The 20351-nt window shown below is 39.1% G+C and overlaps 1 protein-coding gene across 1 annotated transcript in view; it reads left to right on the forward strand.

Moving 5' to 3' along the window:
* Positions 1-20351, forward strand: part of ptprua (protein tyrosine phosphatase receptor type Ua) — a 246712-nt gene that overhangs the window by 137825 nt on the left and 88536 nt on the right. The window contains exons 5-7 of the mRNA XM_034125463.1: positions 5415-5530; positions 12610-12781; positions 14784-15077. Coding sequence (XP_033981354.1) covers positions 5415-5530; positions 12610-12781; positions 14784-15077 — 582 coding nt within the window. The remainder of the gene's footprint in view (positions 1-5414; positions 5531-12609; positions 12782-14783; positions 15078-20351) is intronic.

Here is a 20351-nt window from a genome sequence, read left to right on the forward strand (position 1 = left end):
AATCTTTATCCCAGCTTTAGCCTTTTGTTTAGAACTTTATTAGTAGTTTTTCGGCCATTGTGTTCATATACAGTATAGATATACAGTATAGATATACAGTATTTTTGAGAATAGCCCATGATATTTGACATTTATTATGAAGCTAACGGTCTGTTTTTAGCTAACGTTACATTTGATTGTTAAAACATCCTGTTGAGGAAACTAAACGCTAACCCCAAACATGTCAACATTATGCAGACATCATCAGACATGTACTAAATGTACATTTAATGCCACTTATAGCAAAACATTTGCTGTCTGCGTTAGCATGACATGACATTATTCAACTGATCAACTAATTTTCCCGGTAGAATATGGTTAAACCCTCAAACACTACACTACCTTACCATAGAACTATAATCCTCAATATCAGTACATTTACAATTATGTTCATGTATGATTTAAGTTAATCTAATGTGAGCTTTTAGTATTGTATAGGGCAGGGGTCTGCAACCTTATTTTGCCCCCTTTTCCCCAATTTGTTTTTGTCTGGAGCCGCAAAACATATTTGATAGCTTGATAGCTTATAAAGTTGTATTTAAAACTACAGTTTTTTTGCATTTATTATTTATTACATTATATAAAACTGTTAACCTCTAATAAGAAACAAATAACTCTTATAAGGAGAATACAAAAAAATACACAGGCCTACTTTAAAATAAATTAAACACAGCACTTGGGGAGTCCTCTGCACATTTGAAGAAAATGAATACAATTAAAATGGGCCCACTTTGAAATAAATAAAACATAGCTGCATCCTAAAAAGAGTTTACTGATTGAATTATGACTGAAGATCGTCAGCTGTCTTCCTCTTCTGTGTTTTCCTCCCATACGTAAAGGCTGCAGCACCTTTGACAACTTCTCTCCACATATCAAACATCTCGGTAAGCCAGCATCGTTTGCTGTGAAAGCAGATAACTCTAACCACGCAGAATTAAACCCTCTGTGTTCCTCAGATACTTTTATTTTCTTTGATGTATCCATAGTTCGCTCATCGAGCCGGGGGTCAGGTTATTCGCCTGCAAGATAAGGCGCTGGTGCGGGACCGTAGCAGGATGTGACGCATATTTGAGTTGACCTAATTAAAACAGTTTTGTTTTTTATTTATGTGTCACAGTATCACCTCAAAATACAAGATACGAAACATTTTCAACAAAATATAAATAGTCCTACAAATACTTTTATTTAATTTCCTTCTTATTTTTGTCTAAGCTCAAGGGAGCCAGAGCCGCATGCAGCTCGGGAGCCGCAGGTTGCCGACCCCTGGTATAGGGCAAAGGTTAAAGCTGATCAGAAAGGTTTCTGCTTGCCAAAAATACAACAAATTATGTTTAGAGACGGGGACCGTATTTAATTTAATAAGTTAGTTACATAACTGTATATATTTCCCCAAATGTAATAGCCAGCTGTGGTCCAACATTATTATACACTTTTCAAAACTTGTTCAAAACTGAACTTTTGACTCCTATGAACTCTAAGAGAACTTTGAATACAGTTAAAAGTACTGATGTTATACTATGTGCCAACTTTTAAATTAATGCAAATGTTGGAGGGTCAGAAAGGTTTATAGAAAGGCTAATATTCTAAAAATGATTTTCAGATACAGTACAGGGAAGACCATGATACTTCTTGGTTGATTCAATGCATTTTGGAGCTTGACGTTTAGCCAAACAAGGCATTAGTGAAATTGCTGAGTACCACTTGAAAATAGGTGCTCAATAATGAGAAAAGAGGAGTGCTTTTTCCACAGCAAACACCTATATAATTCATCGCATTATTAACAACTACCCAAGACATTTTGACACAAAGTCACAGTTGGGAAAGCACAGGCGTAAATGATCAAATGAATAATAGCTAAGTTCCATTAAGCTGCTTTAGTTTTAATGTCTGCTATTATGCGTGCTTCCTTATTGTCATCCTCATTGTTATTTGTCACAGTGGTGCTTTTCTAACTATGCAAAGTCAAAATGTCTATCATATATATCACATTTTTTAAGTATAATAATCGCTAGTCGTTAGCATCACTGGTGTTCCTGCTCTTGTCAGTAGCAAAACAAGTGTTTTGTCTGCAGTGCAGTGACACAAATCATCATGTCAAACTTATGTATCAATTTTACACAAACACATTGTAACATAAATATATAAATAGCATGTCTGCCACTGGCTTATTGATCAGCACGGAGCTGCAAACGACAACATGACGATGAAAGTGATCCTCTGATGCATTTCATCTGGCAACAACGCAACGGGGATCCTGTAATAATGAGAATTAATGGAACTGACAAGCAGAGAATCAAATCAGAGATACAGTAGAGAAGAAACATATTTGACTTACAGAATGATTTCATGATTTTAGTTTTTCTTAAAATGTAGGCATAGGAGGCACTATGGGGCAATTATTTGATGAGTTGATGACAATTTAGTTTAGATCTTTTTCTACACGCATGGACCAGCATTAGTGGCACATATTCCTTCAGTAATTTGACGTTATTTCAATGATTGACAGTCAAAGGTGGTGAATCTCAATTATGTAGCAATTACGCAACAAACTGAAGGGATGAAGAAGAATGCTAGTTAGCAGACATGGAGGTAAATAGTGTAGAAAATGTTTAAGAATATCTAATTTGTTTGTTGAGGAAGGAAAAGCATTCAACCGGTTTTGATACACCTAAAAAAGAAGGTGTTTTGATGATCCTTTAAGTGCGTTAAAACTCCATTATATCAAATTAAGACACTGTGGATTTATCACCACTCTGTTTGCTAACATCTGGTGTTGCAGTAAACAAATGTGATGCTATTTGTGTGTATATACATGCAGAGACTGCTGTGACTAACTGCCGGGGATGTCAATTAAAAAAGAAAATGTATGCATTTCTACAGAATAATTCCTTATGCATATAGACATTCAAACAGCTGTTCCGTAGAGTCATTTGGTAAAATGAGTTCTGCGTGCATCTCATATTGAATGTTTCTTGAGGAATAACGAGCACCATCTTCAGAAGACATACAAACAGAGAATATAGTATATACAGGGTGCGTACGGGTGCTGGAAATCCTTGAAAATACTTGAAATTGTACGAGGTGTTTTCAAGGTTTGAAAAGTGCTTGAATTTTGGGAATGGTGCTTGAATTTGGGATAAAGTGCTTGAAATTGTAAATGCTTTACTTCGCTTTTTAGATTAAAAGAAAATAAAGAAGTCGGAGCGCGCTTAATTGCTTCGCTTTTACATAAAACAGCTCCGCTCCGACCTTCCCGCGCTATGCGCGTGACCGGCAAGTGTTTTTGTTACGTGTGTGACCTGGGCATTCTGATGAGAGTGATCGATGACAGTATGCCAGGAGGTTGCCGTTTCAACGAGCGTTGGCTAGCAGAAGACAAATACAAGCCATGGCTAAGACGAGGGTCAAGCGAAGCCCAAGAGTAGCCTCCTGCAAAGTGTGCAACAATAACGATGCGAGAGTCTGCGCTGACGAGCCACACACCACACGAAAGGTACGCCATAGTAGAGCATTTTAGATTAGGCTATCGTTGCATGTAAAATACATGACACTTTTCTCTGTGCGCGGCAAAACAAGCTCGCCAAAATGGCTTCACTAGTCTGGCAGTATTTTAAGTGTCCGAAAATGACAATAAAATAGCGGTATGCAACGTGTGTGAGAAGCAGAAATCCTGCAGCTCCACCCGCTGTGACGGACCGGTGAGCGGAGCAGAACACACATTAAGAGTTAGACCTAACACACTTAGCTATTTGATCTACCTCTGGAACTAGTTATAAATATATGTATTCTTCACTGTCGGGTCACTCATTACTGGATCAGTGAGCTGCAGGAGATACTGACGGGCTGTCAGGAGAGAGAGAGGGGGAGAGAGAGAGAGGAAAAGAGAGCGCTTATCAGCTCATTTCTCCCGTGTTATTATCCAAAGTTAATGTAAACTTGAATAATGTACTTCATTTGAATGTAATAATTATGTTGGTTGTTGTTTGTGGAAGCGCCAGTGAATGAGCCCCATTAACTGAGTTTTAAACATCACTTTAAATGGAAGATCCCCATAGGCCCCGCCCACTCGATCGGATCGGCGATCGGTATCGGCCGATACTGATTCCGGCGATCGGCCCCAAAATTGGCGATCGGAGCATCCCTAATAATTGTATATGATATGTTTTATAATGATTGATCATGAAAGTGTTCTCAAAGCTGGTAAAGGTGCAGCTAGTTTGAATGACTTTGTATACTGCAGGGTAGCTTGTGAATTTACTCCAGGTGGAACTAAAGTCTGATTTAACACTTGATTATATTTCACATCATTCATCCACATCTGTGAAGTAACTAAAGGTATTAAATACATGTAGTGGAGGAAAAGTACACCATTTACCTCTGACTTATGTTTACTGCCAACCTAAAAGTACCTCAAAAATAGTAATCAATAATGTATTTAAAAGTTATTTGGCTGATTGTTTTATATTGGCTCAGCCAGGTTATATGGGATGCCCAGTCTACGTACAGATGGGTCACTCATTTTGAAATATTAAACTTAGTTTTCTTTTCTTAAATTTTTCATCCTCATGTAGAATGCTATTATGAAACACACATTTGGTTGTTTATAGCATAAAGAACATCTGATTTAATGTGAGGTAGGGAAATAATCATTTGAGTATAAGTATGTGTATATAAATATGTAATTTACAACAGCTGTAAGATGCTTGAAAAGCTTGAAAATGCACCTTGAAAATTCTTGAAAAGTGCTTGAATTTGACTTTGGAAAAGGTGTAAGAACCCTGTATATAGATTCACTTTTGTTCTTGAAAGGGCTTACAATGGTAATGTAATTCACACTTTAGATCCAGAAGGAGCCTAATAAATACGTAAATGCTTACAGTATTTGATGCTGCAGAAAATAATTGTGTCTCTGTGATTGTAGGCAGATGCGTGTCAAACTGAATGGACAATGTGTGCTTATCTGCATGTGTAATCTTTAAAAACAATGTCTGTGTTGATGAGTTATTTATTCTCACATGCAGCCTTGTGATCTGTGTTTTGTTTCACTGCATGTGGAAATGTCAGCTAATGTGGGTCGAAGGGATTCAAACGTGGTTCCTAAAACAGCTTTGGTTGATATTTAAAAAATGTAATCAAAGTAAGTTCATGAAGATTTCACAAAAATTAATGCTTTCATGGTTATACACTCTATTCGAATGTTCATAATACATGTGCCATGTTTGTGACGATGTATCCAGGCCTGGAAGTATACAGGCTCTGAATAAATGACATCTCACAGCTGTGTGTTTAATATATTTAGACAGTGATGCTCAGCTCCAGATGTGCCTCTTTCCTCACAGTGTGTGTTTGTGTGTGTGTGTGTGCTCCTTTCACAGACAAGGTGCCTCATTTCGCTCGTCTGGGTGACGTGGAGGTGAACGCCGGGCAGAATGCCTCGTTCCAGTGTGTCGCCACGGGCAAAGTGTCTGAGTCTGAGCCCTTCCTGCTGGAGGTGAGAACAATAAAATATGAGTGGGTGTGTTGTTTTAGTTTTTTTCGGTTATCTTTGCTTCGAAAAGTCAAGCCAGCATGCCAGCACCTGGATAACAGTACGGGAAATTGTAGGTAGAAGCAGCAGCACAATTGATACCAAAAAAACATGGTTGGCATTTAGTTGACAGTCTTATCAGCCTACAGTTATTCCTATTGCATGCACAGCTGGCAACACTCCCATTAAAGTCTTTTTCAGGATGTTTACATGCACTTTTCACTCTGTCATTATGTCTAAACCATGAGAATTTACATAACATTTCTCCAGCTGCCATACAATCTGAAAAACATTAACTTTATGATTAGGGCTGCACGATTTGGAAAAACATTGCAATTGGAATATGTTTTCGAAATTAAAGGGGAAGATCATTTTTTAAACATAATTTACATTATCATTGAAACAAATATTAGTATGTCCATGTTTTGACTTTTAAAGAGGCCCTATTTTTGCTTTTTTGGGGTTTTCTCTTTCCTGTAGTGTCTTATAGGTTTAAGTGCATGTAAATGGTCTATTTTTTACATTTATTTTGTTTATAGTGCTTATTGTGTAGCCCTACCAGTGACCCTCCTCTTCGACTAGGTAATGCCAATTTTTAGCACATGACAAAGTCACACCTGGGATTCAGATCCTCTCTAAAATGTAATTGGTTCTTCTACCAATTGGTTCTTCTACACCAGTGGCCAAATCTGGCACGCCAGACATTCTCATCCGGCACACGCTGTGGCGCTGGCGGAGTGGTTAGTACGTTCGCCCCCCACTCAATTTTTTTTTACAACGTCTTATGTAATATGCAGTACCGGAGTCCAACAGAGAGGCAGCAGCTTCGGGACAGCAGCCTGCGTACTGCGTAGCCTTCCCTGCCCTGAAGAAGAAGTGATCCTTCGTTAGCGTGAAGAGTCTGCTTGATGCGCTTTGCAGTAGCCCCCGCTACGAGGCTCCCGCGACTTGACAGTACATGAGCGTGCTCCACTAGCAACCCCCCCCCCCCCCCCCCATACCCCCCCCCACCCCTGGTCAACAACTTCAAAATTCAGGGCTATAACAAAAGGTCGCTGGCCCCGAAAGTGACTCTAGGAATAATTTTGTCTCTTGGACAAATGTTGTTGGTGATCCCTGTTCTACACCCTTCCTCCCCGGAAAAATGGGTCAGTAGTTTTTGCCATTATTTTTCAAAACTGTGTCCTCCACAAGTCCCCTGACCTAATGGAAGTATAACACTGAATCTGTATTAATAATCTCACTATTGAGATGACAAAGAGCTGAAGTCACCTCCTCTGACTTTGTGACGAACTGAAGAGTAGTTTGTAAAGGAAATGGGAGCCATTATCTTAACCGTCAGCTTGAGACCGTTAATACAACTGCAATTTGATCATGTTAAATAATGCACTGTGTCTTTAAATGCTGAAGAGAAATGAGTCATTTGAGCAGTCAGACAGATTATAAAATTGTGTAGCTTTTTGATTGTGCTGGCATTTAGTTTACTAAAGCCCCTAAAGTCATTTCTCTCGTGCATCAGCTGAAAATAGTTTCCTAGTTTTTCAATATGAGCTAATATTAGTCTTCAAAAAAATCCATCCCTGAATGCCTGCACTCTTCCTCTGGCCTTGAAGCGTGCACATCTAAGTGCTTTTGAAAATGATGGCAGCAGGGAAAAGGCGTTTTGCAAATGAGATCTCAGAATACTTGGTGATCCATCCCTTGTGTTTCCACCCGATTTCATTTCACCCCTTCCCCCTTTCACTTTGAATCGAAGCCTTTGAAGATCATCGGCAGACATTTATATCAGTTTCAGAGTTTGTGACTTTATTGTCGACACAGACACAGATGCAAACAAACAAAACGAGGCGGGTTTTTGTAATCTGACATCACTGAGGTGAACTTCCTGCTCCAGCTCCTCCTTACTTTTCTCATTAAGAGTCTGAAAAGAGATAATTTTGAATATTATAAAACATTACCGGCTTCTGTACCTACATTTGTTTGTCGGCGGCTCGTTTGATCACAGACAGCGAGTTCGCTAATTGCGGCTCCCGCTTTGATCTGCTGCTCTCCTCTCAACTCTCATCTTCCATTAATGTAGTCCAAACAAAATGTTACCATAATGAATGTCTTTTAATCAATTAGCATCATATTTACTCCGCTGTCCTCCGGCCCAGACTGCAGATCTTTAACATAAACGTGTTCTCAGTCCAAACCTCAATTAGTCACTCTTTATTACACACCGTGCAGAGCTGCAGCCAGACAGGAAGTGCTGCAGACAGTGGAGGAAATGCAATCACCAGATTGAATGTCACTATTGCACTCAAAACATTTAATTAATACCCCAAAATCAATGTTGTTATTTCTCTAGTATAAATGTAAGTAATGCACTATATTAATTATTATAACTGGACTAGAAACAATGTAATTAATGCCATAAAATAAAAGTTATAACTTGTCAATGTAATCATTGCAATGGGATACATGTAATAAATGTACAAGAACACATGTAAGTATTGCACTAAAATACATTTAAGTATGGTTGTAATGAGTTTTATTACATGGTTTAGTTGAATACTCGATTCTGATTGGTCAATTCAGAACACGTGACACGTTGTTAATCCAGAACAGACAGACCGCTGTCAAGGATTTATTGACCGTTGTTAAGGACGCTCAAATCTGCACAAAGAAGTCCGGTCGATTTAACTATTTTCAAACCGACAAGACAAGAGGGACAAGAAAACAGCGGAGAAGTAACGGGGCAGAAACCCTCCTTTTTACGCAGCGGTCCAGACAGAGACATCAAACGGCGACACATATTCAGTTGCCAGTTCCTTTGGCATCAGGGCAGGGATATCTAGATACTTTCCAAGGTTTGACATAATGAATTGTGCTACTTTTAAAGCAAGCAGCGATGTGATCAGGAGCCCAACGCGGCTCATAGACTGGACCGCGTCGCTGCACATTATCCCTTACATAATAAATGTAGTCATTGCACTAGAAGACAATAAATTAATGCTCTAAAACAAATGTAACTGATTCAAGAGAATACTTGTCATTATTTCCGTAGTTAAATGTTATACATGCATAAGAATAAATGTCCTTATTGATCTAGAATAAATGTCATTAATGCACTACATCAAATGTAAATAATGCTCTCAAATAAATGTTATTACTGTACTAGAAAAATGTGATTAATCTACTTAAATACATTTAATTTAGAGAGAACATATCTTTATTATCATCATACAAAGTACAACGAAATGTCTTTGGCACCTCTCACTGCAGTAACATATAGACTAGAATAAGTGTGATTATTGCACTTATATTAAAGGGGACCTATCATGCAAAATTGACTTTTGTACGTCTTTTATACATGAATATGTGTCCCCGGTGTTCCAGGGAACTCACCAAGTGTCAGAAAACACAACCCTCTCTATTTTCCTCCATACCCAAATCTCTAAAAAAGGGGTTGCAACGGATCTGATAAAAACTGATCCAGATTTGAACACTGTCCTGACGTCAGGACGGTGGCGCTACGGCTATTGGGCCAACTCCACCAATCAGGAGGAGACAGCCACGGCCATTGCCGTTCGAAAGCGCTGGAGACGCTGTAGTACATATGCCAGGCCTGTAGGTGGTGCTGTTCTCACAGAATCAGCCCTTGCAAAAACAGAGCAACATTTTTTCAAATTGAGCTAAATGAGGCATGGCTAAAATGCATGATCTGTTTGGTATTTTGAAAAAAAAAAGTATAAATATGCCTTATATAGGTATGGTCCTACACTATATTATTCAAATATAGCATGATAGGTCCACTTTAATGTAATGGTTTCACTAGAATACAAGTTGTCTGAACTTTACTTTACTCCGAGGAGTCACTTCAAACTGTTGAAACTAAAAAAACTTCTGGTGCTTTTATACAAGAAGATATTATACTTATATAAAAGTTAAGTTGAGTTATAATATGCAGCTGCAGGCAGTAGTCGACAGCTACTGTACATCTAATTTCACATTTCTTCCCGCCTGTCCTCCTAAATGAAACATGTCAAACCCACTTCCCTCTGAAAAAGCCAGAGCAGGCGACAGTTTACGTAATAATCTTCTTATATTCTGCCACAGAGCTGCATATATTGTGGCACCTGGATCAGCTCGTTGCATGTGTTGTCTCCTGATTTGAGCCAGTGTGCCTGCAGCGCTAACATATTAGCATCGAGCGAGATGAGGGGCTGTCAGAGCGAGACCCCTGTGAACATACAGCGACCCAGGAGGCATGTGTCACCGGCCTCAGCGGCAAAACCACCATTGTTACCGCTGACATTTATCACGCATTTATTATCTCGGCCTCCCATGTAGCTAATTCCAACCCTCCTTTGTCTTCCTGTCTGCCTCTCAGCCACCGCACATTTCTAATCACTTGACAATACTTCAGGTGTTTGTGTGAGGTTGTTCTTTTCCAGAGGTGGGAGTATATATGTAACGGGATTACGTAATTATTTGAAAAAGGAGCTGAATACCCTTAGAGTTAAATCAAAATAAGATGTAATCAAGTTAATGGCACATCCGAAAAATGTAATTAATACAGTGGCATGATTACAATGTTATCTATTAACCCTCCTGTTGTCTTCGGGTCAAATCTGACCGATTTACTACTTTCATCAATCATAACTCTTTTGTTTTACATTCGATTGCATTAAGGCTTTATGATATCCTTCACAGTAGACATTTGAACATATAAAATTGCTGATCACCACTTTCATTGAATTTTGGATGATTTAGTCAACTTTGTAACACCCATGGTGTTCCCGGTCAAAAATTACCGCCATAAAGAAAAGGAATTTGTAACCATCCGGATAAGATAAAACACACACCCACACACACACACACACACACACACACACACACCCACACACACATACTATAGATGTGTTCCCCCCCTTATGTGCCCAATCCCCCCATGTGTCACACCTGGCACACACACACACACACACACACACACACACACACCCACACACACATACTATAGATGTGTTCCCCCCCTTATGTGCCCAATCCCCCCATGTGTCACACCTGGCACACAAACACACACACACAGAACAATTTGACACATTTCCCGCTCTTATGTGCCCATCCCCCCACATGGATCACACCTGGCACACGCAATACATGTTCAGTGTCTGTTCTTTGTATATTTACTGCAGTTTTTCATGTATACCAGTAGTCTGATACAATATTTACAGTTTGAAAGGGTGTTAAATGAAATTTGGTGATGATTAATGGTTTTTGTGTTAATGTAATAGCAGTTAAAACAGGACCGGTCAAATTTGACCGCGAACACCAAAGTAAGGGGGGGAACACGAAGACAATAGGAGGGTTAAACTAAAACACCATTTGTAAAGTACACAATAGAGCAGAAATGAGTCCTAAAACCCTAAAATGTAGTCAAGTCAAAATCAAAGTCAACTTTATTGTCAATCTTTCAGTTTGTGTGTACAGACAGAGAGATCGAAATACCGTTTCCAACAATCCCGAATACAAAAAATACAAATATATTTAAAAATATGTATAAAAAGATGTATATACCTATATATACACAATCAACAGACACATGTATACATATGCACACATTAAGACATACATAAAAGTACAACAATCAATATATACAAAATAACAGTCACTTCAATATCTATTTACAAAAGAGCTGTTCAGAAATGACTCCTAAAACCCTACAATGAGTCATCGTTAGAGCACTTCCTGTTCCCTCGTCTCAAAGTCAATGTTTTTCTGAATGTGTTTTTGGTTGAGCCTGAAACGAGCTCTGTGGTGAACACACACTGAAGAGATTTTGATGGAGATTACTTTCTGCAATAACCCAAAATCCAATGGAGAAATCCCATTGCTTCTTGTGGAGGGAGAAGGGAGATCCTGGGCGGCCTAAAGTAATACGTCATTTGCTAGCTTTTTGACATTTCAGTAAACTACACGCCTACTGAATGCATCTGTTTAATGATTCTCACTTTCTTGGGTGGATATTAATTTTGGCTTGTATTTATTAGCATAGCTTTTGATATAGTTAAGTGAAGTTAATCAGGTTACATTACTTGTATATTGTGATACTCAGATTAGGCCACTGACTACTTATTTTAAGTAGTATTTAATTTTGTCTTAATTTACATTATTTCATTTCATATTCTGTTCTTGTACATAGTCCATATTCTATTGACATGTTTATAGACTTTTTGCACTACTTTTTAATTTTGTATTTTTGTATTTTATTATATATGTTGCATTGTTGGAGGAGCTCAGATCAGAAGAATGTCATTGCCATTTCTACACTGTAGCTTTGTGCATATGACACTAAAACCTTTGAATCTTTAATACAGGGTATCCGCGGGGTCTTAAAAGGTATTAAAAGCTGATAAATCACTTTAGCGAAAATTAAGGCTATTAAAAAAGTATTAAAAAGTATTAAACGGCATTTTCCAAGGTATCACATTTAGTAGCTTGTTTTCAATAAGTGTATAAATTGTCCAAAGAGGTTGTATTCTACAGTCTGCCTGAATGTAATCATTGCGTAGGTGTGTAGTGTGATTCTGAGTAGTTTATTTATGGCATCCCGTTGGATTGGACGTCATCTGAACAGGACATCGCACGCTCACTGCTTGATAGCGCGCGAAGGTCCGTTTACGCCGGTTGTTAAACAACATCGTTATGGGGAAATGCAAGTCTGCGTCCAAATGGTTGGAAGATAAGGAGGAAGGACAATCAATACTGTATATAGTAAATGTGAGGTCAAGTGTGTCGCCAAGGTAACCGGTTAAAACTCAAAGTGGCGATGAGGTCTTAAAATATATGGAAAGGGTCTTAAAAGGTATTACATCTGACTTCAGGATTCCTGCATATACCCTGTAATAATTGTAACAGAATACATGTCTAAAGTAAGGTAAGGTAAGGTAAGTTTAAAAGAACTCAGCGTTGGTGAAGACCTCAGGGTTTCTGAAAGTTTGTTGTTTGTGGGTAGCCCTCCACTCCCTGCTCATTCCTTCTTCCTGTGTGTTTGCCAGCGGAGGAACAGCGTGGTGATGGACACGTCCTCCCTGTCTCGGCTGAGCCACAAGAGGCTAATGGCCACTTTCCATGTGGAGGCTCAGAGAGGGGAGCAGGATCTTTACCGCTGCATCACCCTGTCCCCCCGGGGGGCCGCCGTGTCCAACTTTGGAGAGCTCATCGTCAGAGGTAAGATGGATTCAGGAACATGTCACTAATTGAGAAAGGGTTTGGCAAGGTTTACCAAAAGGAGTAAACAAGACTTCTATTTGTAAGTGACAAGTTGAATCAGACACTATATTATATTTACTTAAAATCTATGTTAACTCAAACCGAAAACACTATTCTTAACATTCTTATATATATTTGAATGCTCATTTGATTCAAGTTAATACATATAAGTGCCTGCATTAGAGTTTACATATTAGAAAGATGAAGGTGCTCTTACAGTGAGATAAACAGGACTGCATTTTTAAGTAACAGTATTATATTTTTGTTATTTATAAAAATACGTGTTATATCTGTACAAAACCAACAGAAGACAACCTGCCACTGAATTTAACTTAACAATTGTTTTTTTTGTACCCTTTCCTCCATTATGCTAAGCTAGGCTTCTCCTTCAAGTGAACTAAAATGCGTTCAAAATGTCTCTTGTTTCATTTTCTAATTAATAACGTCATAAAATGCTCTGTTTGCAGACTAAGTCATGTTGTAATGCATCAATACATCTCCGCTAACACACACACACACACACACACACACACACACACACACACACACACACACACACACACACACACACACACACACACACACTTCTTCCCCCCATTATACATTATGAGAGGAACTGAATTGATGTTCTCCGGGTTGATAAGGGTCATATTATCCATCAAGGCGGTTCTTATTTTATGTGCAGAGAGGACAGAATTAGTTATGCAATTATTCATGCAAATAAGCTCTTATTCGGCGTCATTAGACTGAAAATTAAGAATTTACAACATTGAAAAGTCTCCCCCCCTCCCTGTCTGCGCCTCTCTCAGAGTCCTGATGTGATTAAAAGGTCTTAATGACTCAATGCTCTAACAGAGCAGAAATAATGTTATTGAAACTGAAAAACAAAAAAAGAGAAAATCAATGACGAATCCTTGACTTCTCCTTTGCCGTCACGACTCAGCGCTTTTCTGCTGAAAGTGGCTGAAAAAGTTAGACTCTTAAGTGTTCTCAAGGACGGGCTTTCATCTTTCTTCTTCGATGAGTTCTTAGGAATATCACTCATGCAACAACAAAAGTGAAATAATTAGTAGTAGATAGTAGTAATCTTTTACTTAAGTTAAAGTAGTACAAACACTCTATAGTATTAGTACTGACTGGTGGAAAAGTACTTGGGAGCTTAATCTATAAAAATACATCACAATTCATTATATTATGTAATTATAAATTAAGATTTAGTTAATGTTTTTGCAATAATTTGAATCATGGAGTATTTGCCTCTGAGATGTAGTGGAGTACAAGTCAAAAACATAAATATTCGAAATTATACTTGTAAGGGACCAAGGAGTGAGACAACAAGACACTGGCGTTGTTTAAAGAAACTGGGATTTTATTTACTCCAAAAAATAAACTTGAAAAACCAAGAATCTTAAAATATGTTAATAAATATGACAGCAACTTAACAGGTGTTAATCCAACCTGCCACAATGTTAAACCAAGGAACACATACAGTATAGTGGCTTAGCCAAACCAAATAGAAAGCAAGGGGTAATTAAGATGAACAGAATACAAAAGTAGACTCACAACACCCAAATCCCCCCCCTTTGAAATGGAAGCACATGGTTTGGCCCAATAGGCTGCTGGTAGTATAGAGTGGTGCAGGAACGAGTCCTAAAACCAGGAAGTGAGTTAGCATTTGACCAGTTCCGGTTCCCTCGTCAACGTTTTTTTGAACATGTTTTTTGGAAAATAGCTCAAAATAAGGTCTGTGGTTGAGCCAAACAAATTTAAGAGACGGATCACGTTTTGTTACGACATTAAATACATCAGCAGTGACCCCACCTCCCCAATACCACATTAATTCAAAGCCAGATAGAAGTGCTTTGCTTTGTCGTTTTGCAAAAAAAAAAAACACTTTGATCTGATCTTCTTATGAAAGTACAGTACCAGCGACCTAATGACAACACTTTTGTCCTTGCAGTGCCCCCCACACCGATCGCCCCCCCCCAGCTCCTGCGCTCCGGCCCCACCTACCTGATCATCCAGCTGAACACCAACTCCATCGTGGGGGACGGGCCCGTCATCCGGAGGGAGATCCAGTACCGGGCCAGCCAGTCCACCTGGATGGAGACTCACGGTGTGGGCTCTCTGACCTATAAGATCTGGCACCTGGAGCCGGACACAGAGTACCGGATCAGTGTCCTGCTGACGAGGCCCGGGGAGGGGGGCACCGGAGCTCCAGGGCCCCCCCTCACCAGCAGGACCAAGTGTGCAGGTGAGGCGCTTTTTTATGCTTTTAGGTTGCCAGAACATCCTATTATTTATCTTGTCACACGCTTTATGTGTCTGGCAGTGGCTCAGTCAGTAGGGGCTTGGACTGTGAGCCTGGGTTCAAGTCCCCAAACAGACCTAAATATGGAGTACTGGTACTTAGAGAGGTCCCAGTTCACCTCCTGGGCCCTGCCGTGTTGCCCTTGAGCAAGGCACTGGACACTAGGGGTGGGGGAAATAATCGATACAGCATAGTATCGCAATGCTTTGCGTGGCGATATTGTATCGATTCACGGACGACAAGTATCAATATTTTATATATCGCAACATTTAGCATATCGTAGAATCGCAATATCGTGGCTTAAGTATCGCGATAGTATCGTATCGTGAGGAGCCTGGTGATTCCCACCCCTACCGGACAACACACCCCTACATCCAATTACAAGGTTAAAACTATTATTGTTCAATAATTTTGTTCAACATTAGCTTGAATATTAGCATGCTAAGACACTAAACTTTAATGCAGATACGCTAAGCTTAGCATTGGCAGGTACAGCTTCACACAGCTGCCAAAGGAAGCATGACTGTACATTATTTGTCTTGTAAAGGCCAAATGTTTCTAGCGTTCATATTTAATTTGATACTGCTTCTAATAAGCCTGATTTTCCTTTGAACAACAACATATGCTATTCCTAGCTTAGACGTAGCGACAATAAAAGGAATGCTAATGGTTAAAAATGCATCAAAAGTAGAAAAAGTTATGGAAGTGCTTCTTATACACTTATCATCCTTATGAGACAGAGCTCAGATTAAGTTTTTAGCCCTAAATAGAAAGGGTAATTGGACCCGTGACTTTCTATGAGTTGCTATGGCAGCAGCGGTGTACAGCATGCTGCAAACCCTTGAAGCATCAGTACAAAACAACAAAAGAACACCATCTGGTTGCTCCTGCAGTTCACAGATATAGAAAGCAGTGTATTTTCTTCCCCAGAGTGTCTTCCTGCTCTGATGCTCTGAGATTCACTCTGAGAGCCGTGTGCTGCAGCTGGAAGCCTCATAAAACAGTTTTGACGCATCACTTAACAACCTGTAGTCTGCCTGCAGCCACGCAGAACAAAAGGTGTGTTTGTTGTTTCTGCAGCGAGGAAGAAGCCCCGATGCTTTTTATTTATCCCAGACTTACTTACCCCCGAATCAAAACACATATTAATGTTAAAGTATGCATGACGGGGAGTGAAAAACAACAGATCATTTGTGAAGAATCATATTTGATGTACCATGACCTGCAGTAATGAAATGTCAGCTGTAAAGATACAATTTATTAGATACAGTTTTTCTGATTTATTTGTTCATAAATCTTTATTTCCCAACAAAAACCCAAATGTTTTATGTCAGTTTCACACTTCCTTTTTGTCTCCTGAGGTTTTTAAACTTCACGTTACCTGAGTTTTCGTTTAAAAATGATCATCACACCTTCAAATGGGCTTCCTTATTATGTGGTTGTGGAAGAAACATTTTATTGTGAGAAAAAGCGAGTGCATCTTACGTACGTACAACCCCTCCTTAATAAACAAAGATATATTTTCCTCCAACTCAACAGTTATGTTCTCTAATCACCAAACAAATGGATCCAACTTTTATATGTTTGCCCCAAAATAATAGAAGAATTATGTTTTTTGTCGATAAATCTTTCATTTGCAAAAAAACGGTGTCTTCATTTTTAAAGCTGATGTAAACAGGTAATACATGAGAGTATGTATTGATCTATTTTTTAAGATCATCACGCAAATGGGCTGCAGAAGATAAGATAAGATAATACTGTATTTAAAAGTGCCGTAAAAAGAGCAATTCAATATCTACAGGAAACATGAAACATAGACGGTCACATCATTAATGTACATATTACCAGTATTTAGAAGTTAACTCGTCTTGCGAATTTGGTAGTTTTGAGGTTTGTGTGTCGTGCCGGCGGAGAACACAATCCTCTCACCACCTCTCATGCTGCTCATCGGGGTGAAAAGACCCCCTGCTGCTCTGACAGGTCGACGGCATGACGGCCTGTCACCTGACACCCTCTCTACTCTCCTCTTCCTGTCGCCCACCTCCTGTCCAATCCCATCACTCACAAACTTGAAGCTTCCCTCCCGAGGCGGCGTGACACAAACCTCTGGATGGATTTGTCTTCCTGATGTGTCACACAGAGCCGTGTCTCTTAGCACAATGACTCTTCTTTTTGGACGCTCTTTGAGTGTGACATTTCAGAATTACTGGTGCAGAGGATTGCAATCCCATGGGTCATTGTCGCGGGGGTCCGGCCACAAAAAGGTTCACACACTAAACGAATGATGTGCATCCTTTTCCCCACCCCCGGTGTTTAGGCTTTTTGGGTAGTGGGGCACTTGGAAATCCAACACTTTCTGACCTAAACAAGTTCTTTGACGTCCTGTTGCCCTTTATTAGTCATATAACTTGGTTTTAATAACAGGGTGACCTGGTTACATTTGACATTTTTCAAAATGCCATATGGGCATACATAGCTTAACTTCATATCATATAATAAATACTTCTCTCTTTATTTATTACCTCAGACTGTAGAAGTCTATGAGAAAATGAATGTTTATTTAAATGTTTTGAAACCAAGGGTATTGAAGTTCTCACAATACATTTCTCATCTTTCCAATGGCCTTCATTTGATTGTGTCAGTGTATTTTTCATTAAGCTGATTTTTCTCAAGGCCTTAATATGCTCAGTAAGTATTGTCACTTTTCATTTTTGCAACCAAGTCCAAAGCCGTGAACTACTTCGAGGACAATGCAGTGTGCGAAAAAGCACACGTCCGATCGTCCGGGACGTGTTATTTACAATATCGGACAAGTACATATATATATATATAATATATTTATTTTCACTATGTTATTTATTTATGATTATCTTTAGGCTCAGCAAAGATTTGATTTGATTTGATTTAATTTCAAACCTTTATTTAACCAGATTGGTCCCATTGAGATCATAGATCTCTTTTTCAAGGGAGACCTGCAGCATATAGGTTCCACATGAAACATAAAACAATAAAGGACATCATACATTATATTTACAGGATACATTTACATAGTTATAGACATTTACAAGTACCCATAGTATCAACGAGCATTTCATTTAGCCTAGCTTTAAAAACATGCAGAGGAATGAGATTGCTCAGTTTCAATTCTTGCTGAAGATTGTTCCAAGCAAGTGGAGCTGCGCACATAAAAGCTGTCTTACCTAAGACAGTCCTTGCTCTTGGCACATCTAACAATACTACATCATGCGATCTCAGACAATAGCTGCGCTGTGATAGGCGGCTATTGTGTCAGCTGTTGCTGTCTTTTTTTCTTTAGTTAATACTGAAATAGAGCCCTGCTGTTTTGTTAGGGCTTTTTCTTTAAATACAATTTTAAAATGTCGATGGTGAAATTGTGTGTTCAGTTAACAAGGAAACAAATTGAAATAAATTCTGTCAGAAAATAGTGGATTATTCGGACAAGTAAATTGCCAAACTCACTTGTCCATGGACAAGACTCTCTAAAAACGTTTTCTTACACTGCACTGTATGGCACTTATGTTGAGATAACAGACGCACATTAAACACAAAGGGTCAGTTAAAGCTATTAAATGTCACTGTTTACAAGTGCATTTTTCTCACTTGACTCCTTACTTCCTAAAGTATTATCTGTCCTGCAGGTTAAATATTCAGCACTTCTTGTTGTTGACATGTAAACAGCCCTATGATAGACAAATATAGCAATAAGCACTTCAGAAAATATTGAAAGATGAAACCCTTTTCTGCTAGGCCAATCTCTGGAGCTGTTTGAAAACCATTACAGGATAATTTGTTTGGTAGATTAAACTGTCACGAAGCCACTGGAACATCAACATGATTTAGAGGTTAAATTCCAAGAAATTGATACCTGCAGGAAAACTCATTGGAAAGTATGCATGTCAGTCGGTTCCAAACCCCGAGTGGTTTCAATAGTAAGTACCGGGGTGTGCACTGATAGTCCATCATCATCCCAACACAGCTCACGGCAGGAGGGACCGCAGCTCACTGAGGCAGCTGCTAAACACAAGCAGCCTGAGATGAAATGTGCTCACCCAAAGGGACTCTCACTCATTCATCTTCCTCTCTTATTCCCATCATCTCTCGGCCCGGTCTCCCTCCTGCCTCTGGCTAATCCGTCTGATTAGGCTAATCAAGCTGAATGTCAGTTTGGGGTATGGGACCGGTGGAGGACTGGCGGGTGGAGGAGGAAGGACAGAGTCTGCTGTAATGATGAGTAATGGTGTCCTCAGCAGAGAGGCCTGGTTACACTGGGATTAGACTGCCATACAGAGCTGGAATTGTTAAAAAAATGTGATGTTCTCATGCACATATGACAGGACGAGCATGATACAATTTCAAGATTTATTGATACTTTTCCACAAGAAGGTTTTGGCTGGGGTCTTAGAAAACGATTGCATTACATTGGTATGAGTTGTAAAGGCAAGCAGTAGGAGACTCTGAAAATAACTCAGATTCTATGAGAACATATCCCTACTTCCCTACACGTCTACCATTTGGCTACTTCACCCTCTTTTGTAACTTCTGGCTCTAAGAAACAAAGATGGCCACTGCCTAAATGTCAAACTTAAGGTTTTAAAACCATGGTATACAAATACATAGGTTACTAAGTTAACTTCAACTACACAGTCAATATGTATAGTTTGTATCAGTATTACATGTCAAACACAAATCAGCCAAAGTGTTTCATTCTTACAATTTCATGAGTGATTGATACTTTTCCACAGGAAGGTTTTGGCTGCGGTCTTAGAAATGGATTGCATTACATTTGTATGATTTGTAAAGGCAATCAGTAGGAGACTCTTGTGGTTGTGAAAATAATTCAGATTCTATAGAAGTCTATGAGAAAATGTCCCTACTTCTCATCCGATTTTTACGTCAGTAAACATATCTGAAGAAGTGCTTTGTTTTAAAATGGCTAGCAGGAGGAGTACTCTTCTACACGCCGAAAATACCATTTATATAGAAGAAAATGACCCTAGCTACGTCTCACTTGTTTTCTTACCTCAGTAAGCATTTTCCTGATGGGTTGATTGGCTCAATTGCTTGGCTTCAAGTTTATTGGCTGTATCACTGATTGTTTCTATTACACAAGCAGCTTTTACAGGGTGTCCGCTTAAAAGTTGATCAATTTAGCGAAAATTGAGGCTATTAAAAAGTATTAAACGGCATTTTCCAAGG

Source organism: Trematomus bernacchii, unplaced genomic scaffold, assembly GCF_902827165.1.
Source record: "Trematomus bernacchii unplaced genomic scaffold, fTreBer1.1, whole genome shotgun sequence".
NCBI lineage: Eukaryota > Metazoa > Chordata > Actinopteri > Perciformes > Nototheniidae > Trematomus > Trematomus bernacchii.